Source organism: Camelus bactrianus, chromosome 1 (assembly GCF_048773025.1).
Source record: "Camelus bactrianus isolate YW-2024 breed Bactrian camel chromosome 1, ASM4877302v1, whole genome shotgun sequence".
NCBI lineage: Eukaryota > Metazoa > Chordata > Mammalia > Artiodactyla > Camelidae > Camelus > Camelus bactrianus.
The window spans coordinates 103,726,375-103,745,832 of NC_133539.1; the positions used below are offsets into that span (position 1 = coordinate 103,726,375).

General features: G+C 37.6%; 1 protein-coding gene across 1 annotated transcript in view; it reads right to left on the minus strand.

Annotated features, from left to right (window-relative positions):
• Positions 1-861: 861 nt before the first annotated feature.
• The window catches only part of ATP1B3 (ATPase Na+/K+ transporting subunit beta 3), a 37,710-nt gene continuing 19,113 nt past the window's right edge, over positions 862-19,458 (minus strand). Inside the window, exons 3-7 of the mRNA XM_074370341.1 lie at positions 16,445-16,552; positions 10,787-10,971; positions 8,286-8,336; positions 3,811-3,897; positions 862-1,538 (exon numbers count right to left, since the gene is read on the minus strand). Coding sequence (XP_074226442.1) covers positions 1,368-1,538; positions 3,811-3,897; positions 8,286-8,336; positions 10,787-10,971; positions 16,445-16,552 — 602 coding nt within the window. The 3' untranslated portion in view covers positions 862-1,367. The remainder of the gene's footprint in view (positions 1,539-3,810; positions 3,898-8,285; positions 8,337-10,786; positions 10,972-16,444; positions 16,553-19,458) is intronic.

The window sequence follows — 19,458 nt, forward strand, 5'->3', positions numbered from 1 at the left end:
TAACAACTCCAAGAATCATTCTTTTCACTTGCAAAGGAGACTGCTAAAATGAAAATCTGTTATCACCAAGATCTTAGTGACAGAGCAGTAAGCAGGTCTGCAAAGGGGGCTGAGTGCCCACTACCAGAGTGTGGGGGCTGCCCTGGGCCACGGAGGCCCTTCTGGTCAGCCAAGGCCACCGGAGCATGCGTGTTTTCTCCAGACAGCCATTCCCAAGACAGCTGGGTCGGGTCCCCCTTGTCCTGGCTCGCAATAATACAAAGAAAACCTCAAGAATATATATATATATATATATTTTTTTTTTTTAAGGAGAAAAGTAACAATAAAAAATAGACTTTAAAAAAACCAGAGATCACATGGGATACACACCCTTCTCAACAAAGAAAGTAGCTCACGTTGTGAAAAGAACCATGCCAAACACCTTAGACTGAAGGAGGATGTATGTCACGACACTAATCAAAGAATACTGAAGTAAAACTACAGTTTGGTTTGATGTTTTGAATGAGTTCAAAGGTTTTATATTTCTTAATTTGTATTTTTATTAGGATCCACAGTCTGCTAAATAAAAGCAGTAATAAGAAATTTCACAAACTATTATACAATTTAAATCTTAAGAATTTCATTTCATAAAAAATCAGGTGCATATTCCTACTGGCTAACCTAAAAATGTTGTTTTTAATCTATAGTCTAATATACTTTAATCTTAATACTTTAAAATATTTAGTCCCAGCACTAAAAATAATCCCATTTTTTTTCTGTTTTGTTTTTACATGTTTTGCAAGAAAAACGTTATACTCTTAGTCAAAAAGACCCACAGGCTGATTCAGTATGTAAAAAATAATTTTACAAAAAACCCAAGACAACCTTTCAAATCCATTTTTATTTTCCTTCTACAGAATTTCTTCACACACCACATTTCTTGCGGCTATAAAGTCATTAGATGTTGGCCAGGTATCATTTTATCCCCTAAAACTTTGCTGGCATCAAAGTATGACAGTTAACCAGTGTTAAATCTATAAAATATTTACATAGCACAGCACATTAAGCTTTAGACACTTGGCAATTAAACCACATAAAAACTGGACAAGACCTCCCCATCCTCCATGTTCAGAACCAGGTGCTCACAGTCCCCATCTGGTGACTGTACAGGGTTCAACATGGTTCAAAAGGCAGCAGAGGCAACAGGCAGTTACTTCAGACGACACTGAACACTATGATCTGGAAGCACGTTGTGATGTTACCCCAGTGTCATGTACCACTCCACCCTTCTCCAAGGTGGTCTCATAATTCTGGAATGACAGGTCCAGCTGATACAAAATGAAGACAGACAACACAACATTTACTCTGTGGAGATACTGTAATTCCTACTATGGACGTGCGGTGATTTTGAATGCAACTCGTCCCAAAAACTTGTCGCGATCATCCTGGTTTTTTAGGTTGGGTGATCCATCAATCTTGCACTCAACTGTGGCTTCATTTATGGCATTGTTAGTTTCAAAGGTGACCTGGACAGCAACTAATGGCTGTAGATAGTTCACCTGGCAGATAAAGGAAAATACATTAATTCAAATTCTACAGTAACTTTATCTACATTTTATCAAGGAGTTGGGTTTTTTGGTAAAATTAAAAACAAGATTTTAATTTATTAATTAGATCTATTATTTTCTATCCTCAACCTTTTTTCCCTTAGCTGGATATTAATTTTCACTTTAATTTTTATTGATGAAAGTGTTTATGACTGAATTTTCCTCTTAGCGCTGCTTTAAATGTATTCCGTGATTATGTTGTGTTTCATTATTATTTTTTAGATATTCTATAATCTTGGTTTGAGTTCCTCCCTTAACCCAAGAGTTGTTTACAATAGAAAATTTCCACCTCCTCCTTTTCTGGAAGGGCTCATTTAATAATTTCTAGTTTTACTGCATAGTGATAAGAATGTACTGTAACATATTTCTATTTTATGAAACTTTAGGATGCATTTTTTAATAAACTTTTGTGACCGTTCCAGGTCTGCTTGCCAAGGATATATATCATATTATCTATCTATTAGTATGTTTGATGAACATGCAGAAGATCTACCTTACTGATTATGTTCCTTAGGTCTCTCATATCCTTACTAATGGTTGATGTGTAACTTGGTACAAATATACTCATAATTGTTTTGTCATCACTGTGGTTTCTAAACACAATTCTTCACTAAAAGGAACTAGGGGCTGATTCCAGGGCTTGAGGCAGGGAAGTACAAAATGAACCTGGAACATCGTTGTGCCAGAAAGTAAAGAAATGCTATAAAAAGCACAGGAGCATGTCAAAAGGACACAGGAACCAGAGCCAGCCTGAAGGTCTCCCACCAGCCAAATCAGGGACAATTTGAGCACCAAAATAAATTATTATAACCCCTGAATTAAATAAAAATCCATGAGAATATACTCATATAAATGGTGGAGAAGGAAAAGTGCTTCCTTATAGAGGAATGCCAAGTAGTAAATGGAAAAAGGAAAGACAGAGTCAGAAAAAAACATTTGGGAACAATTCTATTGGAACTAATTCAGGAAAGAATTAACAAATGCTAAAGCTATAGGAGAAACAATTTTATAGACTCTCAAACTACTCTCCCAATATGATACTTATTGATTACAAAGGAAAAAAAGAAAAAGAAAAACCGTACAGTGGAGAAACCTGGCTGACACCACCACAACCAAGTGTTTGAGGTTAACATCGCCATTAATGGGACCACTCAGCACATCTCTCCTGATACGCTATTCTGAAAAGAATTTAACATTTCTTCTGAGGCATTTTTGCCAAAAATGTACAACCTACACTTACTCATGAAAAACATCAGATAAACTCAAATTGAAGAATATAAAACAACAAAATGAGCCCCCAAAAGGGCCCATACTCATCTCTGAAGAGTACAAGGGCCTGAAACAGACAGGCTGAGATGTTTCAGGCTATATGTGACGAAAGATGCAACAGTGTAACACCTGGATCAGAAAAACACCTTTTCTTTTGCAATAAAGGACATTACTAGAACTGGTGAAATTTCAACAAGGGCTGTAGATGGGGTAATTATAATAGAGTTATCAATGTTAATTTCCTTTGGTAACTATATGATTATATACGATAAAGTCCTTATTTTTAGCAAATTTAATGTTAAGAGCATTTAAGGTACTTAGTATAAAGAGGTATCATGTTTATAACTTAGTGCCAGTGGTTCAGGGGTTGCATGCAAGTGGAGACTGGCAAGACAAATGAAGGAAAATAGTAACACTGGGAAATCCAGGCAAAGGGTCTGTAGGAATTCCTTGTACTATTCTAGCCGCTTTAAGTTTCAAATAATTTCAAAATAAAGTTTCAAAAGTATGTATATAAAATACTATTTACATACATATTCTTAAAGAAAAAATATGGAAGAAATTACACTACAATACAGTTGTCTCTGGGTATTGAGCTTTTTTATTTCTTTACTACTTCCTTATATTCTTTAAGTTTTTAAAATTTTTTTAAATTGAAGTATAGTAAATTACAATGTGTCAATTTCTGGTGTCAATATTCTTTAAATAAGCACACTCTTAAGTAATGAAAGAGAAAATAGTATTTTGAAAATAATAATCCTTTAAAATCTACTTGAGTTTTGTGTTCTCAGCTGTAGATCTGGAGTCTCCGTTTGCCATCACCATTTGTACTTAAAAACCAGAAGAGATGATGCACAAGTTACACACGTCTACCTAACCCAGACAACTGACATTTTAATACAGATGTGCCAATTTCCCAAGAGTCACAACCACTTAAGAACTTCTAAATACTTACATGCAGTTTCTTTCCATAATACGGAAAATATTTTAAGTCTATGTTTCCATTGGGAGGGTAGGTGGCTAGAACTGTTGTTTTTTCACTCTAAAGTTGAAAGCAAAAGAAATGTTATTTAGGTCACAGAAAAGTTTTTCAAAAAGCATTTTTATTAAAGCAGTATCAATTAAGGACAGTATGGAGAAACTACAATGTTGCTCCAAATGCAATAATTACAAGTGTATTTTTGAAAAGAGACTTACTCATGGTGACTTAAACCCTTTGACACAAGCTATGCTGATTTCCTGATATATCCTATACACTTCTCCTTGACAATCCCTTTTAACTTACAGCCAGATCTACTCATGTACTGTCTGTAAAATCTTATCTGCCTTCCAACTACCAAATGCCAGTTCTCCAGCCTGACAGCAGGAATGTACCAGTAGGTTAGGGACCAACGTATCCCTAAAATGAATGAAATATTGTGCTTCCAGACTGGAAAGGAATAGCCTCCCCAACCTAGAATGTACCACTCGGGCCTGGGAGGCAGCAGGACCAAAAGTTTCACTTGATTAACAACCATGATAACTGTAACCAGAAGGAGAAATTATGATACAGCTAACAAAAACTGTTAGGGAAAATTTAAAGTATTCGAAGAAATATCCTTCTTAACCAATTTAAATAACACATTTCCCTTGAAGTATTCTATGACCATACATAAAGCAATTAAAAGTATTATATGTCTACTGCAGTTACATTCCATGTACTTAAAAAACTGATGTTAACAAAAGAAACAGACTCTCAGATATAGGAAATGAACTAGTGGTTACCTGTGGGGAGAGGGAAGGGGAGGACAAGGGGGTTAAAAGGTACAAACTACCATGTATAAAATAAAAAAGCTAAAAGAATATATTGCACAGCACAGGGACTATAGCCAATATTTTACAATAACTATAAATAGAGTATAATCTTTAAAAATAGTGAATCACTGATGTACACCTGTAACTTATATATAATACTGTATAAACTACATCTCCAAAAAACTGATAAACGTGATGAAACATATACAAATCCAGTATTCTTGAAACGTAAACAATTTATGCAAACTCTCATGTAACACATTCTCAATAGGCCTAATATTAACGACTAAGTTTAACACATACTGAGTAGGTAACAGAGGAACAATAATTAAAATCAGTGGCAACTTTATTAACACTAATTTAAAATAAAACATTACTAAATGTTTGAACTCCAGTTTTGAATAAACTGATGTCTGTTTTTGAAAGCAAACATAAACACTATAGCAAAACTAAGACTCTCCTGTAAGGGAAGCCCTACTCTCCGCTTACTTCACTTAGCTCTCATGAAGGAGCACGTGGACAAGTGAGTCAGGCAAGACAGCACAGAGTGATGACACCCACAAAGAGGGAACATCGCAACAGTCCAGGTCACAGACATGAGAAAAGAACAGGAGACAGCAAGGCCAAGACAAACTGCAGGAGCCACTGTCAATCACTATTCAGACACCACCCTATGTTTGTACTCCTTAATTTTAAAAAGTTGCAAGTCTAAAATAGCATTCACTTAGGAGAGAAAACAATAATCACTTACACGTAAGTGCTTTTTTACATTAATTACTTTTGTGTAACCTACTTTCCCTTAATATATTGAGCTCAGTTCACAGCAACACAGAGACGTTCCCCTTAACTGGTCTTCTCTGGGCTACAGTTCAGAGCACTTCAGGGTGTACTCCAGCAGATACCACACTCAACTGATATCTACCTCATTTGGGCCGAACAACCCTTAAGTGCATGCGATCAACCACAGCGAGGGGAACGGAGGCTCCGAGTTAAGGTCACATGCTCAATTAAAGGCTCTCTTGGCTTGTACCTAGACCATAACGTTGGCAGGCTTTTACTTAAACTTGTGTTTTATACCTTCTGTGAAAACATTTAGAAATTGCAAAATAATAAAATGCATATCTGAAAATGATGAGATATTTTAGGGGAAAACTACACATCACGGTTTTTCTACACAATACAAATGGAATGATACTGGAAACTATGAACTAAGTCCAAGAGCCCATTAGCACTAAGTTCCACTGAAAACAAAATAAAGTTTTAAATTTAATGTATTTTGTTTCTTTTATACAGTCATCACCTGTAAATGACTTGAAAAATATAAACCGAATGTTCTAAGCAGTGGTAATCTCTGGGTAGTATTTACCTATAATTTTCCTTCTGCATTTTTCTAATTTTTCTTAAATAAAGTTTATTTTGTAAGAAGATAAAATACCGGAAAAAATTCATACATATGAGTGTTACATCTTTTGCAGGAACCATTCTTTAAAATTAAAGGCCACCTCTAAGAGCATGCTCTGTCATCAACGTTCTAGTGTTTCCAGGACTCTTAACTTGTATAAAATCAATTAAAGCAGATCAAAGTTAAGGATGCAAGACAAAATAAAAGACAAATGTATTACATAAAAAGTAATTCAGCTAAAGAATTTACAGTAAAGAACACCTGATATAGGCAAACCTAATGGAAAACAGCATTATAAAGATACACAGCACATGTTTCCGTCTGTTCAGAGCCGCGTCTCTAAACTTTAATAGATCCCACCTGATTACTCCTTTGCGACTAGCCTGGGAGTAAAATGCAGTGTTTTACGAACATTTCTTCCAATTTCACGTTTTTCTAAAAACAAAAATATTCCACAACTAAATAAAACAAAACCCCCATCTATTTTGGTTATTTTCTGTACTTTCCACGTAATTCTTCACAACAAAAGGGACAGCAAACAGATATCCAAGTCCAGAAAGTTTCATTAGCATTTCCCCCAACTATTCTAGGAGTAAAGGATACATAATGGATAAACAAGGAGAAAAATCCATTTAAAATCTCAAGGGAAGAGTTACATGGAGTTGTTTATACCAGCCAAAGGCTTACAGAATGGAACCCTTAGGAGAAGAAAGCTTTTGCCCTTCTGCAAAATTCATGTGTGTATGTTTCCTTTCTTGGTGGTGTTGGCTCCACAGACCCACTGTTTCAAGAGTATCTCAGGGGTCTGCTCACATGCAGAGGCAAAATCTCCTGTACACAGGATACTGGCATAAAACCATCACTTCCACCTGGCTGAAGCCCTGTGTCCAGCCTCGGGAACTTTCTATTGGAAAGACTTGCAAGCAAGGGGGATCACAGAGTTACACAATACTTTTCTAAATCTGTCTTGTGGCCGTAATGTTTTCTTCTGTCTTAAAAAGATAACACTAGATGCTCACTAGATTTTTAGAAGGATTTGTACACCAAGAAAAACTCGCCTTAGACATAGCATCTGGTTTTAAGTGAGATTCTGTTTTTTTCTCCAAGTTTCCTGCTGAGCTAACTATGGCATAAGGAGATAAAGTGAATTGTCTATGATCCCACATGCATACTTCGACTCAGATGAGAACCACAAACTTCCTGGCTTTTTATTCTACCCTAAACAGTGAATAAATACTCCACATAAATAAATAAGGATACTCTGAAATGGGAGTTCTCAAAAGTGTGGGTCCCAGACCCGCAGCATCAGCAGAAACTTCAGTGAGAAATGCAAGTTTCGGGGCCTCACACCAGACCTACTGAGTCAGAAACTGTGGGACTGGGACCCAATAAGCCCTCCAAGTGATTCTGACGCATGACCAGATTCGAGAACCACCCAGCAAGAAGCTCCTGGCTAAGTGAGAAATCCATTCATAGTTAAAAGGAATTACAGCTGGTTTTTTTTTTTTCACAGACAACTTTAGAAGTGATTTCAACGTAACATTTCAAGTAAGATATTTCTAACATATAACGGAGTTAGAATGCTAGTATTTCACACAACGATAAAATTAGGAATGTACAATTTAACAGTCTCTCCTAAGAACTCTTACCCATCATTTACATATCTGTCTTAGTTGCACTTTGCAGCATGGAGAGAAAACAAAAGAAATTATGAAATGAAAACTGCACAGCACTCTGGAAAAAATAAAGTAAGGATAGGAGACCAAAATAATGCCTATACTCTAAGGAAAACGTATCATGTTTCATTAAATCTCAGATGCCATGGATATAACGGATCTATGTACTATTAAGAAAGAAAAACTCTTATACACCATTAAGACACTATGAATTATAAGGCCAACCCCAATTTCAGTGTTACTAAGCCAGAAAAAAAAAAAAAGAAAGTGAATCTCAGAATCAATGAAACATGGTATATCTAAATACAAAGGCCAAATATATGAAATCAAATGCAAATGGAAAACAAGTCTTTTTGAATTATCAATAGCAAACAGAGAGGGGCTACCCCCTAGGCTGGTAAGGTTGGTGGAGTTCTTGTCTTCTAAGAATGGCAATACAATGGACTTGGGAAATGTGACAGGGAAGGAAAAAAGATGACTAACCTCGTTAGACTTTTAAAGAACTCTTAAGACACACTAAAGCTTTAACAGAAATTGGATTATTTTCTGAATACTAACCTTCAAAATACATTCTATCCTTGGTTCTCCTTGAGGCTTTAATCCAATTATCTATGGTAAAGAAAAATTGATTAATTGAAACATCACAAATGTATACACAGAACCTCTTCCTTTATTGCTGGGGACCAGGGATGGAAGGGCTGAGATGACTACTAACACTGTATTAAAACCCCGTTACATCTGCCCTTTAATTTTATTTTAGAAGATTAGAATGGGCTTTTCAAGACAATAATCTCTACCAATTAGCCATCTTATTATAATACTGGGGCAATTTAGAAAATAAATCAGTTACCCAAGAATTGACCAAAACAGAGTATTGCAATTTGCTACCCTTAAAACAGAAACCTTTAAATTTCATTATATATATGAACAAATCATTAATGAAAACAAGAACTGCAGAGGTAGTTTAATGACTAACTGGTCTTCATGAAAATATAGTTGGTCACAACCCTACCACATGCTTCCATAAGGCTTCCACAGAGCCCCACCATATTTCAAATCTGTCTGCTCTACAAAACGCATACGTTGGGAGAATCCCATTTTAAGACTCTCAGCGTCATTCAGTTCTATGTAACGAGGCTACTTAGTGTGTAAGTAGTTGATATAACTAACTCTGTATGAATGATAACATATTTATCTATTTTGTGAGAGGACTTTCTAGCATTTTGATCTTACGTGCATCTTACATGTGAATGCCTGTAAAATATAAATACTCCTCCCAAAAGACAAATACTGTTGCAACCTAAATAATAACTTCAGGAGCAGTAACTATCCTTGCCCTTGTAATGACTTTGGAACAAACTCTACTGGGACTAAATGCCCTGCCTACAAATGTGGGTAACATCTCATCACTGATTTCCCTGTGCCTGATGTCTTCCTGCCACACCTATAAAGGTCTGTCCTTATCAGCAAGAATAATCTTAGACCCTGAACATTTAAAGGACATACTGACAAAGAATATAAACAGAGGACTGGTCCTAAGGGAGAAGGCACTGGAACTTCTCTTGCCTTTACACTGGAAACAGATTTTTCTATCAATCTAGGTGTTGTGAAGATACTCCCAGGAGTATTACATGGATTTAATCCTGTTAAAAAGAATACATTTAATTATCTTAACAAGCTGGATCATCTAGTTTCACAGTATAGTTGGCCCTCCCTATTTACAGGCTCCACATCTGTGAAGTCTACCAACACTGGATCAAAAACATTCAGGGGGAAAAATTCCAGAAGTTCTAAAAAAGCAAAACTTGAATTCGCTATATTGAATTAGGTATTATTAGTAGTCTAGAGATGATTTTAAGTGTATGGGAGGATATGTGTAGGTTACATGCAAATACTACACCATTTTATATAGGGGCCTTGAGCACCCCCAGATTTTGCTATCCTTAGTGGTCCTGGAACCAATCCCCCACAGATACCGAGGGATAACTGTATATGACTACAAGGATCATCTCGTGTGGATTATGAAAACCCATTTCTATTTTATTATAGAAGCTCCCACAGCATTTCTGGGGAAAGAATAGGCATCTCCTTGAAACAGTTGTTTACTTGCTCCTACTTCCCTGTCTACCTAGTCTTCAGCTCCATCTCCACTTTGTTAACCTTAATTCTTTCTCTTGCTAAAACATCCCACTCATCATTTATTGAGCACTATGTATCAGGCAATGTTTCAGAATGATCCCTAGAGTGCTATGGCATAATCAGAACCTAATGGTGGGGGTGGGGGAGGAGAGGATGGAGTCTGTTTAGGAAACTGCCTTTTCTCTGAGTAAATGAACAGGAATGACCTCCCTCTTCAAGGCAGACCTTGCAGGCCTCAACAGGTTAACTGTACCAGAACACAACTCTGCAATACATTTATAGAGCAGCACGGGGCAGGGTTGGGGACACTTCATGACGCAAGGGAAGCGCCTTCCCTTGCACAATGACCCCAAGACATTACTACTTAGATGCAGAGAACATTAGCTTCTTGATGTGCTAATGGTGATACAGTTTAGGCACCCCCTCTAGACCATACAGTAAAACACTGCTGAGCTCATTTTAACACAATTCTATTTGTACTTTTACTATTTAATTACATAGACATATACTATAAAAATATGCTTTGCTACTAATCCAGAGAAGGTTAAGCAAGACAAAACTTTATAGATTTGCCGTGGGATTTTAAATTACCATACAGGATGCAAAGATGAGCACTGCACATTAATACAACGATGCTGTGGGCGTCACCCCCAGAACACCGGACCCCTGAAGCACTGATCCATGCTTAAGTGCACATGGCTAGTTCCAAAAGGAAAAAGCTAAAGTTGTTTTCCTCTCTAATCCATGACTAATTTATGAACCAACTGGTTTTTTTCTGTATTAATTTTTCAAAGGTCAGTATCACTGCTAGCCTTTTACACAAGCTACCCCTAGGTGAGACAGCATTTAATAAATAGTTGCCAGCTTCTTAATAGAGGAGATTAGAAAAAAGCAGCAGCAGCAATAAAATATGTACATACTCTGTTCATTTTCACAAGAATACAAGGGCTTCCTTTGGAGTAGCCAAAGTCGGGGTCATCCACACCACTGCATGCTTCAAGTAAGGCACGAGGAAACGGACATGCAACGTAAACTGGACCCTTCTGTTCATTCAGTTTTCCATCAGTACAAACTGTGAGATTCTTCTGTTCTTCTAAGTCATATGCTAAAAAAGGAAACATGTATGTGTGTATAAATCAGCCAAGAAAGGACCTTAAACACAACCAGAAACATATCATCCTTTGCATAATATTCTTCAAAGACAAAAACAGCACTGCTAATTACTGGATAATTTTAGGGAAAGAATGTTAAGTTTGTTCCTTTAACTTCTAACAGATGTCTAGTGCTCTGCACTGTACCGCACTTCAATGATACAGAACTGGGTTACATATCAATTTCTTTTGTCACCATTAGGTGGCACCAGCCATAGCTACAGCATTATCTGAATGCCTTTGATGTTCTTGGCCCAAAAGATACAAAGTTGAGGACAAGGGCATCAGAGTCTTGCCCTTACGGAGCTTATGGTGTAGTGGGGAAGACAGGTGTTAAGTATAAAATCATAACTGCAGGGCCTGAAGACACACAGGGCTATGGCAGCCCACACTACAGGGGGTGCACAGAGATGAGAGGTAAAGGCGAACGTGTGAGTTAATGTTAGCTTACAGAAGGGTGTTTTCAGCAGAGACGGAGGTAACTAGATAGACTCGAGGATTACAACTTGAAGATGGGAAAGAAAGGAGAGTGAGACATATATAATGGTTTTTAGAAATGTGCTGTGTACTGGAACAGTGTGGACAAGTGGCACAACAGTGAGCAAGTCTGCTGTGGTCCCTGCCTCGGTGAGTTTGGGCTACTGAAAGACACTCACTAATAAACAGGGAAGACAGGGTGCCACAATGTCTCGTAAGAACTGTGGATGTGTGGGTGTAACTGGTACCAGGAAGAGGCCACCTAAAATGAATTCAACCCAAACAGGAACCAAAAGTAAATGCATTTAAAAGGAAGTGTGGATCCTTCCCTTGGGAAAACTTTGTCAAAATTTTTGGTTTCATCTTAAATTTATCAAAAATTAGAATATCATGGGGACTATGTACCCCTGTGAAAGCCAAGAGTGACTCAGGTATTGGGATGGGGGGATGGGGGAAACTTTCACAATAGAATAGCACCTTATGAAATTCATCACTTCCTTTTGACTTTCGTGGCACAACCATAAGGTCATTTTGCAGGAAACACTCAAGGCCTACACCAGTTTCCCCCAAGGGCTTCTCTCGCATATCCCCTGCTGATAGAGGCCAGTTCATCAGGGACCATTTTTCTATGATGTCAACTTTCACTTCTACACAAAATTGCTCTAATTACAAGAGTTGGATGATGAGTGTTCAGAATGAAGACCACTCATCCAGGGCACAGTGGGAATGGAAAGACCACTGACCCAGAGAGTGTAATCAAAGAGCCCCATACTCCTGAGGAAAGCCTAACATAAGAGAAAGAAAGGTGGAAGGGGAAAGGGAACAACAGCTCAGTGGTAGAGCATGTGCCTAGCAAGCAAGAGGTCCTGGGTTCAATCCCCAGTCCTTTCATTATAAAACAAACAAACAAACAAACAAACCTAATTCCCTCCATCAAAAAAAAAAAAAAAAAAAAAGAAAAAAGGTGCAGGGGAGGGTAGGGAAGATCTGAAAGAGATAAACTAAACAAAATAAAACTTAAAATTGTACTTAGCATTTAGAGGAAAAAGGAAAAAGAGAAAATAATGTATCTCTTAACAACAGACTGTATCTTTTAAACATGAGAAAGGCATTTCTAAGAACAATGACAACTGAAAGTTTCGAAAAAGAGGGAGTGGGGGTTCAAACATTAAATTAAGTAATTAAGTAAATCCTCATTATAATAAAGTAAAAACAGAAAGTAAGAGAAAAACAAGAGATCCAATATCCAATGACTAATGAATAGTTCTAGCAAGAGAATCAGAAAGCTGAGGTGAGGGAATTTTGAAGTAATAATAGATAATTTTCCTCAACTAGAGAACCCAAGTCTTCATCCTGAAAGACCTCAACAAGTTTCCAGCAAAGTGATGTTTTAGAAACTGACACCAGTATACAGAACTTTTAGAACGCTAAAATTTTAGAATATTTAAAAAACAGACAAAAAACCAATTTTGCAGAGAAGAAAAAGGCAAACACAAAGGAACTAAAGTCCTATTCAACTTCATAGCTAAACTATGAACGATAAAAACAGAATTAGGTCACATTCAGAAATAAAGGGACTAAAAATTTACATTTATCTGTTTAACTTCAATTTTTTTAAACTGTGATATAACCCACATGTAACATTATATTCATTTCAGGTGTACAACACAATGAACGACTGAACATTTGTATACGTCGTGAAATGATTACCGTAAGTCTGTTAACAGCTGTCCCCATATAAAGTTACAAAATGTTTTCCTTGTGATGAAGACTTTTAAGACCTGCTCTCTCAGCAACTTTCAAATACGCAATCCAGTATTACCAACCATAGTCACCATGCTGCACGTTAGATTTTATAATTGGAAGTTTGTACCTTTTGACTCCCCTTCATCATCTCATACAACGCCCACCCCCTGCCCCTGTCAACCACCAATCTGTTCTGTGAGCTTGGTTTTTGTTTTGTTTTGCTTTGCTTCTTATATTCCACATGTAAGTGAGATCATGTCTTTGTCTTAGCATCACGTCACTTAGCATCAGGCCCTCAAGATCTGTCCAAGTTGTCACAAACAGCAAGACTTCATTCTGCAAATACTATAGTGGTAATAATATATATAACGGAATATTATTCATATATCTTTTCTTATAAAGTTACTTGAGAATATGCCATCAAAACTAGGGAGTAAATTAAGAAAAAAAGGCAGGAGCCAAGAAACAGGTGAATCCAATCCAAAAGTAACCAAGGGTACAAATAAAGGAGTCAGAGGACAGTCTCTACAGATGATAGAATAGGTCGCAAAGACAAAGTACAACAAGGCAACCAACAATGAGACTAAAAATAGTAATTCAATTACCTTCGAACTGATGCTAGGGAAAGGTCTGAGTCATGTGAGCTAAGTCCTCTTCTAACATGGCAGGAAGTAAAGACAATGCATAAAAGTGATAAATCAAGAACCATCAGAAAAATATAATAAAGACATAGAAGAAAAATACAGTAAGAAAAAGGTAAAAAACATGAAGGTATTTCCTATTGGAAATGCATCCAAAATCAGACAATTTCTCACAGCCTCCACTGCTCCCAACCTTGCCAAGACACTACTTCCACTCATCTGGACTCTAACACCCTCCAAACTAGCTCCCCTGGTTCCCCCTATAGTCAAGTCTCAAAAAGCAGCCTAAGTGATCCTTTAAAAATTTTTGAGTGAGATGATGTTACTCTCTGCTTAAGAACCTCCATCTTGGTCACTATGAAAGTCAAAGAACTCAACAAAGGCCTCTAAGACCTGCAAAACTGGTCCTCCTTTAACTCCCTGACCTCAGTCCCCTACTATTCTCTCCCCACTTACTCCACCCAGCCCCTCTGGCTTCCTTGATGAACCTTGAACACACTGGACATGGTAAGCCTCAGGGCCTTTACACCTACTGCTGGACAGTTCCATGGCTAGTTCCTTCCTCTTCAGGTCTTCCCTCAACATTCCCTTTCAATGAAGCCTTCCCAAACCACCCTGCTTAAAACTGCAACCCTCTGAACTCTCCCTACCACCCTTCTCTGTATTACTTTCCTCCACAGCACTAACTACATTCTAATACACCACTGGATTATAAAAATTCCATGAAATTTCTCATTTGTTCATGGATAGAAATTAGAAGAGTGCATGACACAAAAAAAGGCCCTCAAAATATATTTGTTGAATAAATTATTAACAGGACTGCAGCTAGCAAGGAGTAGGGCAGGGAACTACTGTTTTTACCATAGACCTTTCTTTACTATTTGGTTTTTAAACCATGGATTATACTCTCACAAAAACATCTATGAGTTATTCAAATAGTAAGCGGGAAAGAGCTTCAGGAAGGTAGCCAGTAGAAGATGTGGGATCAAGAAGTTTCTGACTTGAGATAGGAGACAGTTGAGGATGTCTGCATGTTGACAAAAGGATCCAATAAAGGCATGATGCTAAACATACGTGAGAAGGACCTGTAATCAGAAAATGTTCCTGAGACAGTGAGAGGGGATGATGCAAAGCATGACAGGGACAGGGGGCCTCAGGTGAGATAAGGGCAGCTCCCTTGGTCAGAACAGGAGGATGTCAGACAATGGCTGCAACTGAAGGTGTGTTTCACTGGTAGTGAGAAAACAGAGGGAGTTTCCACCAAGTGTTTCTGTTTGCTCTTGAAGGAGGAAACCAGGTTACGTGAAGAAAGTGAGTTAAGGGGAAAAAGGAGCTATAGGCTTGAGTAGAGGTTGGCAATAATCCCTTCAAAGAATTATCCAGGGAAATCCAGGGTTTGCCAGGGAGTGGATCAGGTCCATTTGAGGGAGGTGTTCAAGTACTCACAAAGCTAATCAGTCCTCCAGATCAGGTGCAAAGGAAGAGCTCCATCCAGGAATTAAATGGTTTCGAGTAAGAGCATCATATGGCCCCATCCATTTGCAAGTTTATGACAAAGGGACTGGGAGGCAAGGGGTTTTAGAGTACTGGCAAAATTAAAAATGAAATGGGGGGGGTATAGCTCAGGTGGCAGAGTGCATGCTTAGCATGCATGAGGTCCTGAGTTCAATCCCCAGTACCTCCTATAAAAAATAAATAAGTAGACCTAATTACCATCCCTCTCTAAAAAAAAAAATGAAATGAAAAACTATGGGACTGATAAGCTTGACAAGAAGGGAAGCTGGGGGTGAGTCAGGGAGCTGGGATAAAACAAAAGGGTCAGTGAACAGGAAGTCCCAATGAGGTAGAAGAACAGCGAGGGCAAGTGAAACAAGGAAAGGAGAAGGTCATCTTAGGGTAGCCCCATCAGCGATCTTGGCAATGGAGTCCCACACGTTCTCAGGGCAACCGCAGGTGAGGGTGGCTGAGGAAGAGCTGAGGCAATCAAGAACCAAGAGGTCAGGACACTGATGATTATTTGTGTGAATGTTAATACCACGGAGTTAAGCCAAGCAAACCAGAAGGGAAAACTGGGCCAGGATGGCTATTATAAGCCAGTTAACTCCAAAAAACTCACAACTGATAAAGACATTTTTTTAAAAATGATAACCACCATTCTTTGCACCCACCACCACAAACACTAAATTGGATCTAAAGACCCAAATACTTAGAGGCATTATTTTATAATATAGTTTTGCTCTATTAGTCAAGTACTTTTCATTTCAATGCAGATATAAATGTTATGTCTCAATGAGCTTACTCATGTAATTATTACAGGAAAAAAACCAATCAATTGCCCATTAGGTTTAGGCCCCTGTGCTTTCCGTAAGTTAGAATATTCTCATGACTAATCATAAATCCTACTTGCCAAGTCCTTGGTTGACTGTGTTTTAATAGAAAGAGAGAGAGAGAGAAAAGATAAAATGGACTCTTAAGAATAATGTTTCTAAGAAGTAATCGTAAGTTGGTACTGGTTTCTTTAATAACTAAAATCTTTCACCTTACTCTAAGAAAACATACTTACGCTTTAGAAACTTCTTAAGGTCATCAATGTACCCTTTATAGGACTGTGGATCAGACCTGCTGAATGAATAATCCAAAGCAGTCACTGGTTTTGGAAAAACCATAAGTCCTATAAAGAGATAAAAGAAAAGAGGGGAAATTAACTGTAGCAAATTCCTTTCTTCCTTTCTCCTTACTCTTATCTCTAAAAGGGACGATCTCAGTAAATTATGTGAAAATTGTGTTCACAAGTAGGTTGAAATTATCGTGAACTTCCAACTTCTGACTTATGAACTACAGACATCTAAAATGAAGAATGCCAAATCTTCAAAATCACCTCATTACCAGTTAGAAACCTCCTCTCAATCTGATTACCTACAGTTAATTGGAACTGCCCTGTTCCGTACTTTAAAAGATGCAAATTTTACTTTGTACATTCATTTTTCTAACACACATTTTAAGGTTATGTCTGAAAAAAAAAATCCTAAAATTTTCCCTAGCCTCAACATTTTCCATGTAGCAAAGTTATTACAGAGATCACCCTTGCATTGACTTTAAAAATAAATAACAAGTGTTGGTTTAGTTTTCATTAAAATTGCTGGTCACAGACCTCTAATTCATTTTCAGTGAGATCCAGATTCTTTCAGATCCTAAATACTTGCCTGTGTTATCTGCATGGCTCTTGAGTTAAACTAGGTCGGGTGCTACCCAACAATGGCAGAGCAAATCTTATTTACTCTACATGCAGCACAGAGGAGCTCCAATTAAATTCCCCAGTCCACCACTTCTACATGCCACATCACTTGGTTTGGATGATCCCATATGGCTATTTTTCCTTACCACTCTACCTACTGCAAAATCAGTGGTAACTTTCTAATTTTTTAAAAAAATGTTCAATGTAGGAATAAAACCTGACCATCCAGCATACGGAGCAACCATCTGTGCATGTCTGAAACTGTTTTCATTGTTAAGGTTTTATAGCAGAAACAAGACAAAATATACTGTAAGTAAAAAAGTAACAGAATCAAGGCAGCTTACACAACTGTACAAAGACATCTAACTTTAAGAAAATCCAACTTTTTATAAAACAACCAGATGTAAACTAAAGAAATTTTTAAAGAAAAATATAAAATTATCTATAAATGTTCTATAAAATGTTCTATAAATGAAGATTACATTCCTTAAGGGATAAATTTCCATGGGAATTTTTAAATGACTCAATTTACAAAAACCTTTGTAGATTTGAATGTCTAAAACTGAGTTTCTGATACAAGGCACTTCTTAGACCTTGCCTAGCTAGCAATGCTCTTGGAGCCTTAGTTCCTGGTATTTAACAGCCTGCATGAAACTCTTAAGTAAAAAACCACAGCAGGAGTGTGCAGTACAGCTGCATTTTTGACACAGTACACTTCATTCCTCCAAATAAAGTCTTGGCTTACCCAAAACCATGAACATCAACCGAATGTGAAGACTACAATAACTCTTACCTCTTCACAGCATGCATGTGCATGTGTATGTGTGTGTCCACGGGGGCGGGGCGGACAGCATATTTATGTGATATGTATGTATATGTTAATATGCATGCCAATTTCAAACTAGCATTTATTTTACTGGGCACAAACACATTATTGAAATGATGCCATTTAAAAATAAAACTAATATGGCCATTGTTTAAAAAAGAAAAGAAAACCTTAGAAAATAGAAGTAGAAAGAAAATTTTAAATTACCCATAATCCCTTTATGAAGAGAAAATCATTTTTGACAAACTAGTGTATATTCATCTAATATATAATATGAATGTGTGTGCATCTATATTTATTTAAACTAGTAAGGTTTTTGTTTTTGTTCATTTTTTTTGGAGGGAGAGGGCTCATCAGGTTTACTTATTTATTTTATTGATGGAGGTACTGAGGATTGAACCCAGGACCTTGTGCATGCTAGGCACGTCCCCTGCTACTGAGCTGTACCCTTTCCCCTTATGATAAGTTTTTAAGTACTACAATATACTTGGTGAATAATTTTAAGGAACTCAGTTTAAAACTATACACTTAAAAGTACACTGAACACATTTTACTGCTTGTATCATTCATGTAATTAGAAACAGTTTAATATTTCTGAAATAGATCAGATTATATTCAATGGTAATATAGTCACATAACTTAGGCAGCAAGAGGAATAATTATCTTAGAATTCGTCTAGGTAGAAAGAAAACAGGACTCCAATGAGACAAGGGAAATATTAGCATGGAGCTAGTCTCTGATACATGGTCAAGTAGACTGAAGGAGTTATTCATGATATTTAGATAAATACTAGCTGCAAACAAAGGAAAAGCCGTGAGAACAAACTACTCTAAGAACATGGGTTGGGGAAACTGGTGCACTTGGGCTGCTAATGTGGCTGAGAAGTCCGTGCAGTGAGCAAGGCTCTAGATCAGGGTTTCTTAGGCGTGGCCCTCAGGACACTTTGGAGTGGATGATTCTTGGCTGGGATGGGGGTTGTCCCGGGCACGGTAGGCATGCTTAGCAACACCGCTGGCCTCTACTCAGTAGCACCTCTGCAGTTGTGACAATCAAAGACACCTCCAAACGCTGCTGAAGGCCCTTAGGGGCAAATTACAGCTGGATGAGAACCACTGGTCCACACAGGAGCCCCCTGCGGACACCCACCTTCCCTGGCTGCACGATCACCCTGCCAAATTGCACTCCTCCACAAGAGCCTTCCGCTCGCTATCATCTCTGCAAGCTGTTCACGTTTTTGGGAATCAGATACACAGGTGTTCTGCACATTATTGTTATCTTACTTCCATAAAACTTGCCAGCCCCTCAAGGATAAGAGCCGTGTCCAACAATGAAGGCAAAGCTGGCATTCAAAGAATAAAACCAGGAGGGAGAGAATGTGATTTAAACAAGTGTTTCAGTTAAGATTTTTTCTGTACTAAAGTATATTCTCCAGTATCCTGGAGGGTTTTTTTTTCTCTTACTACAATCAAAAGAGAATAATTAAAATATTGAGGATACTCATTTTATTCTCTACTGA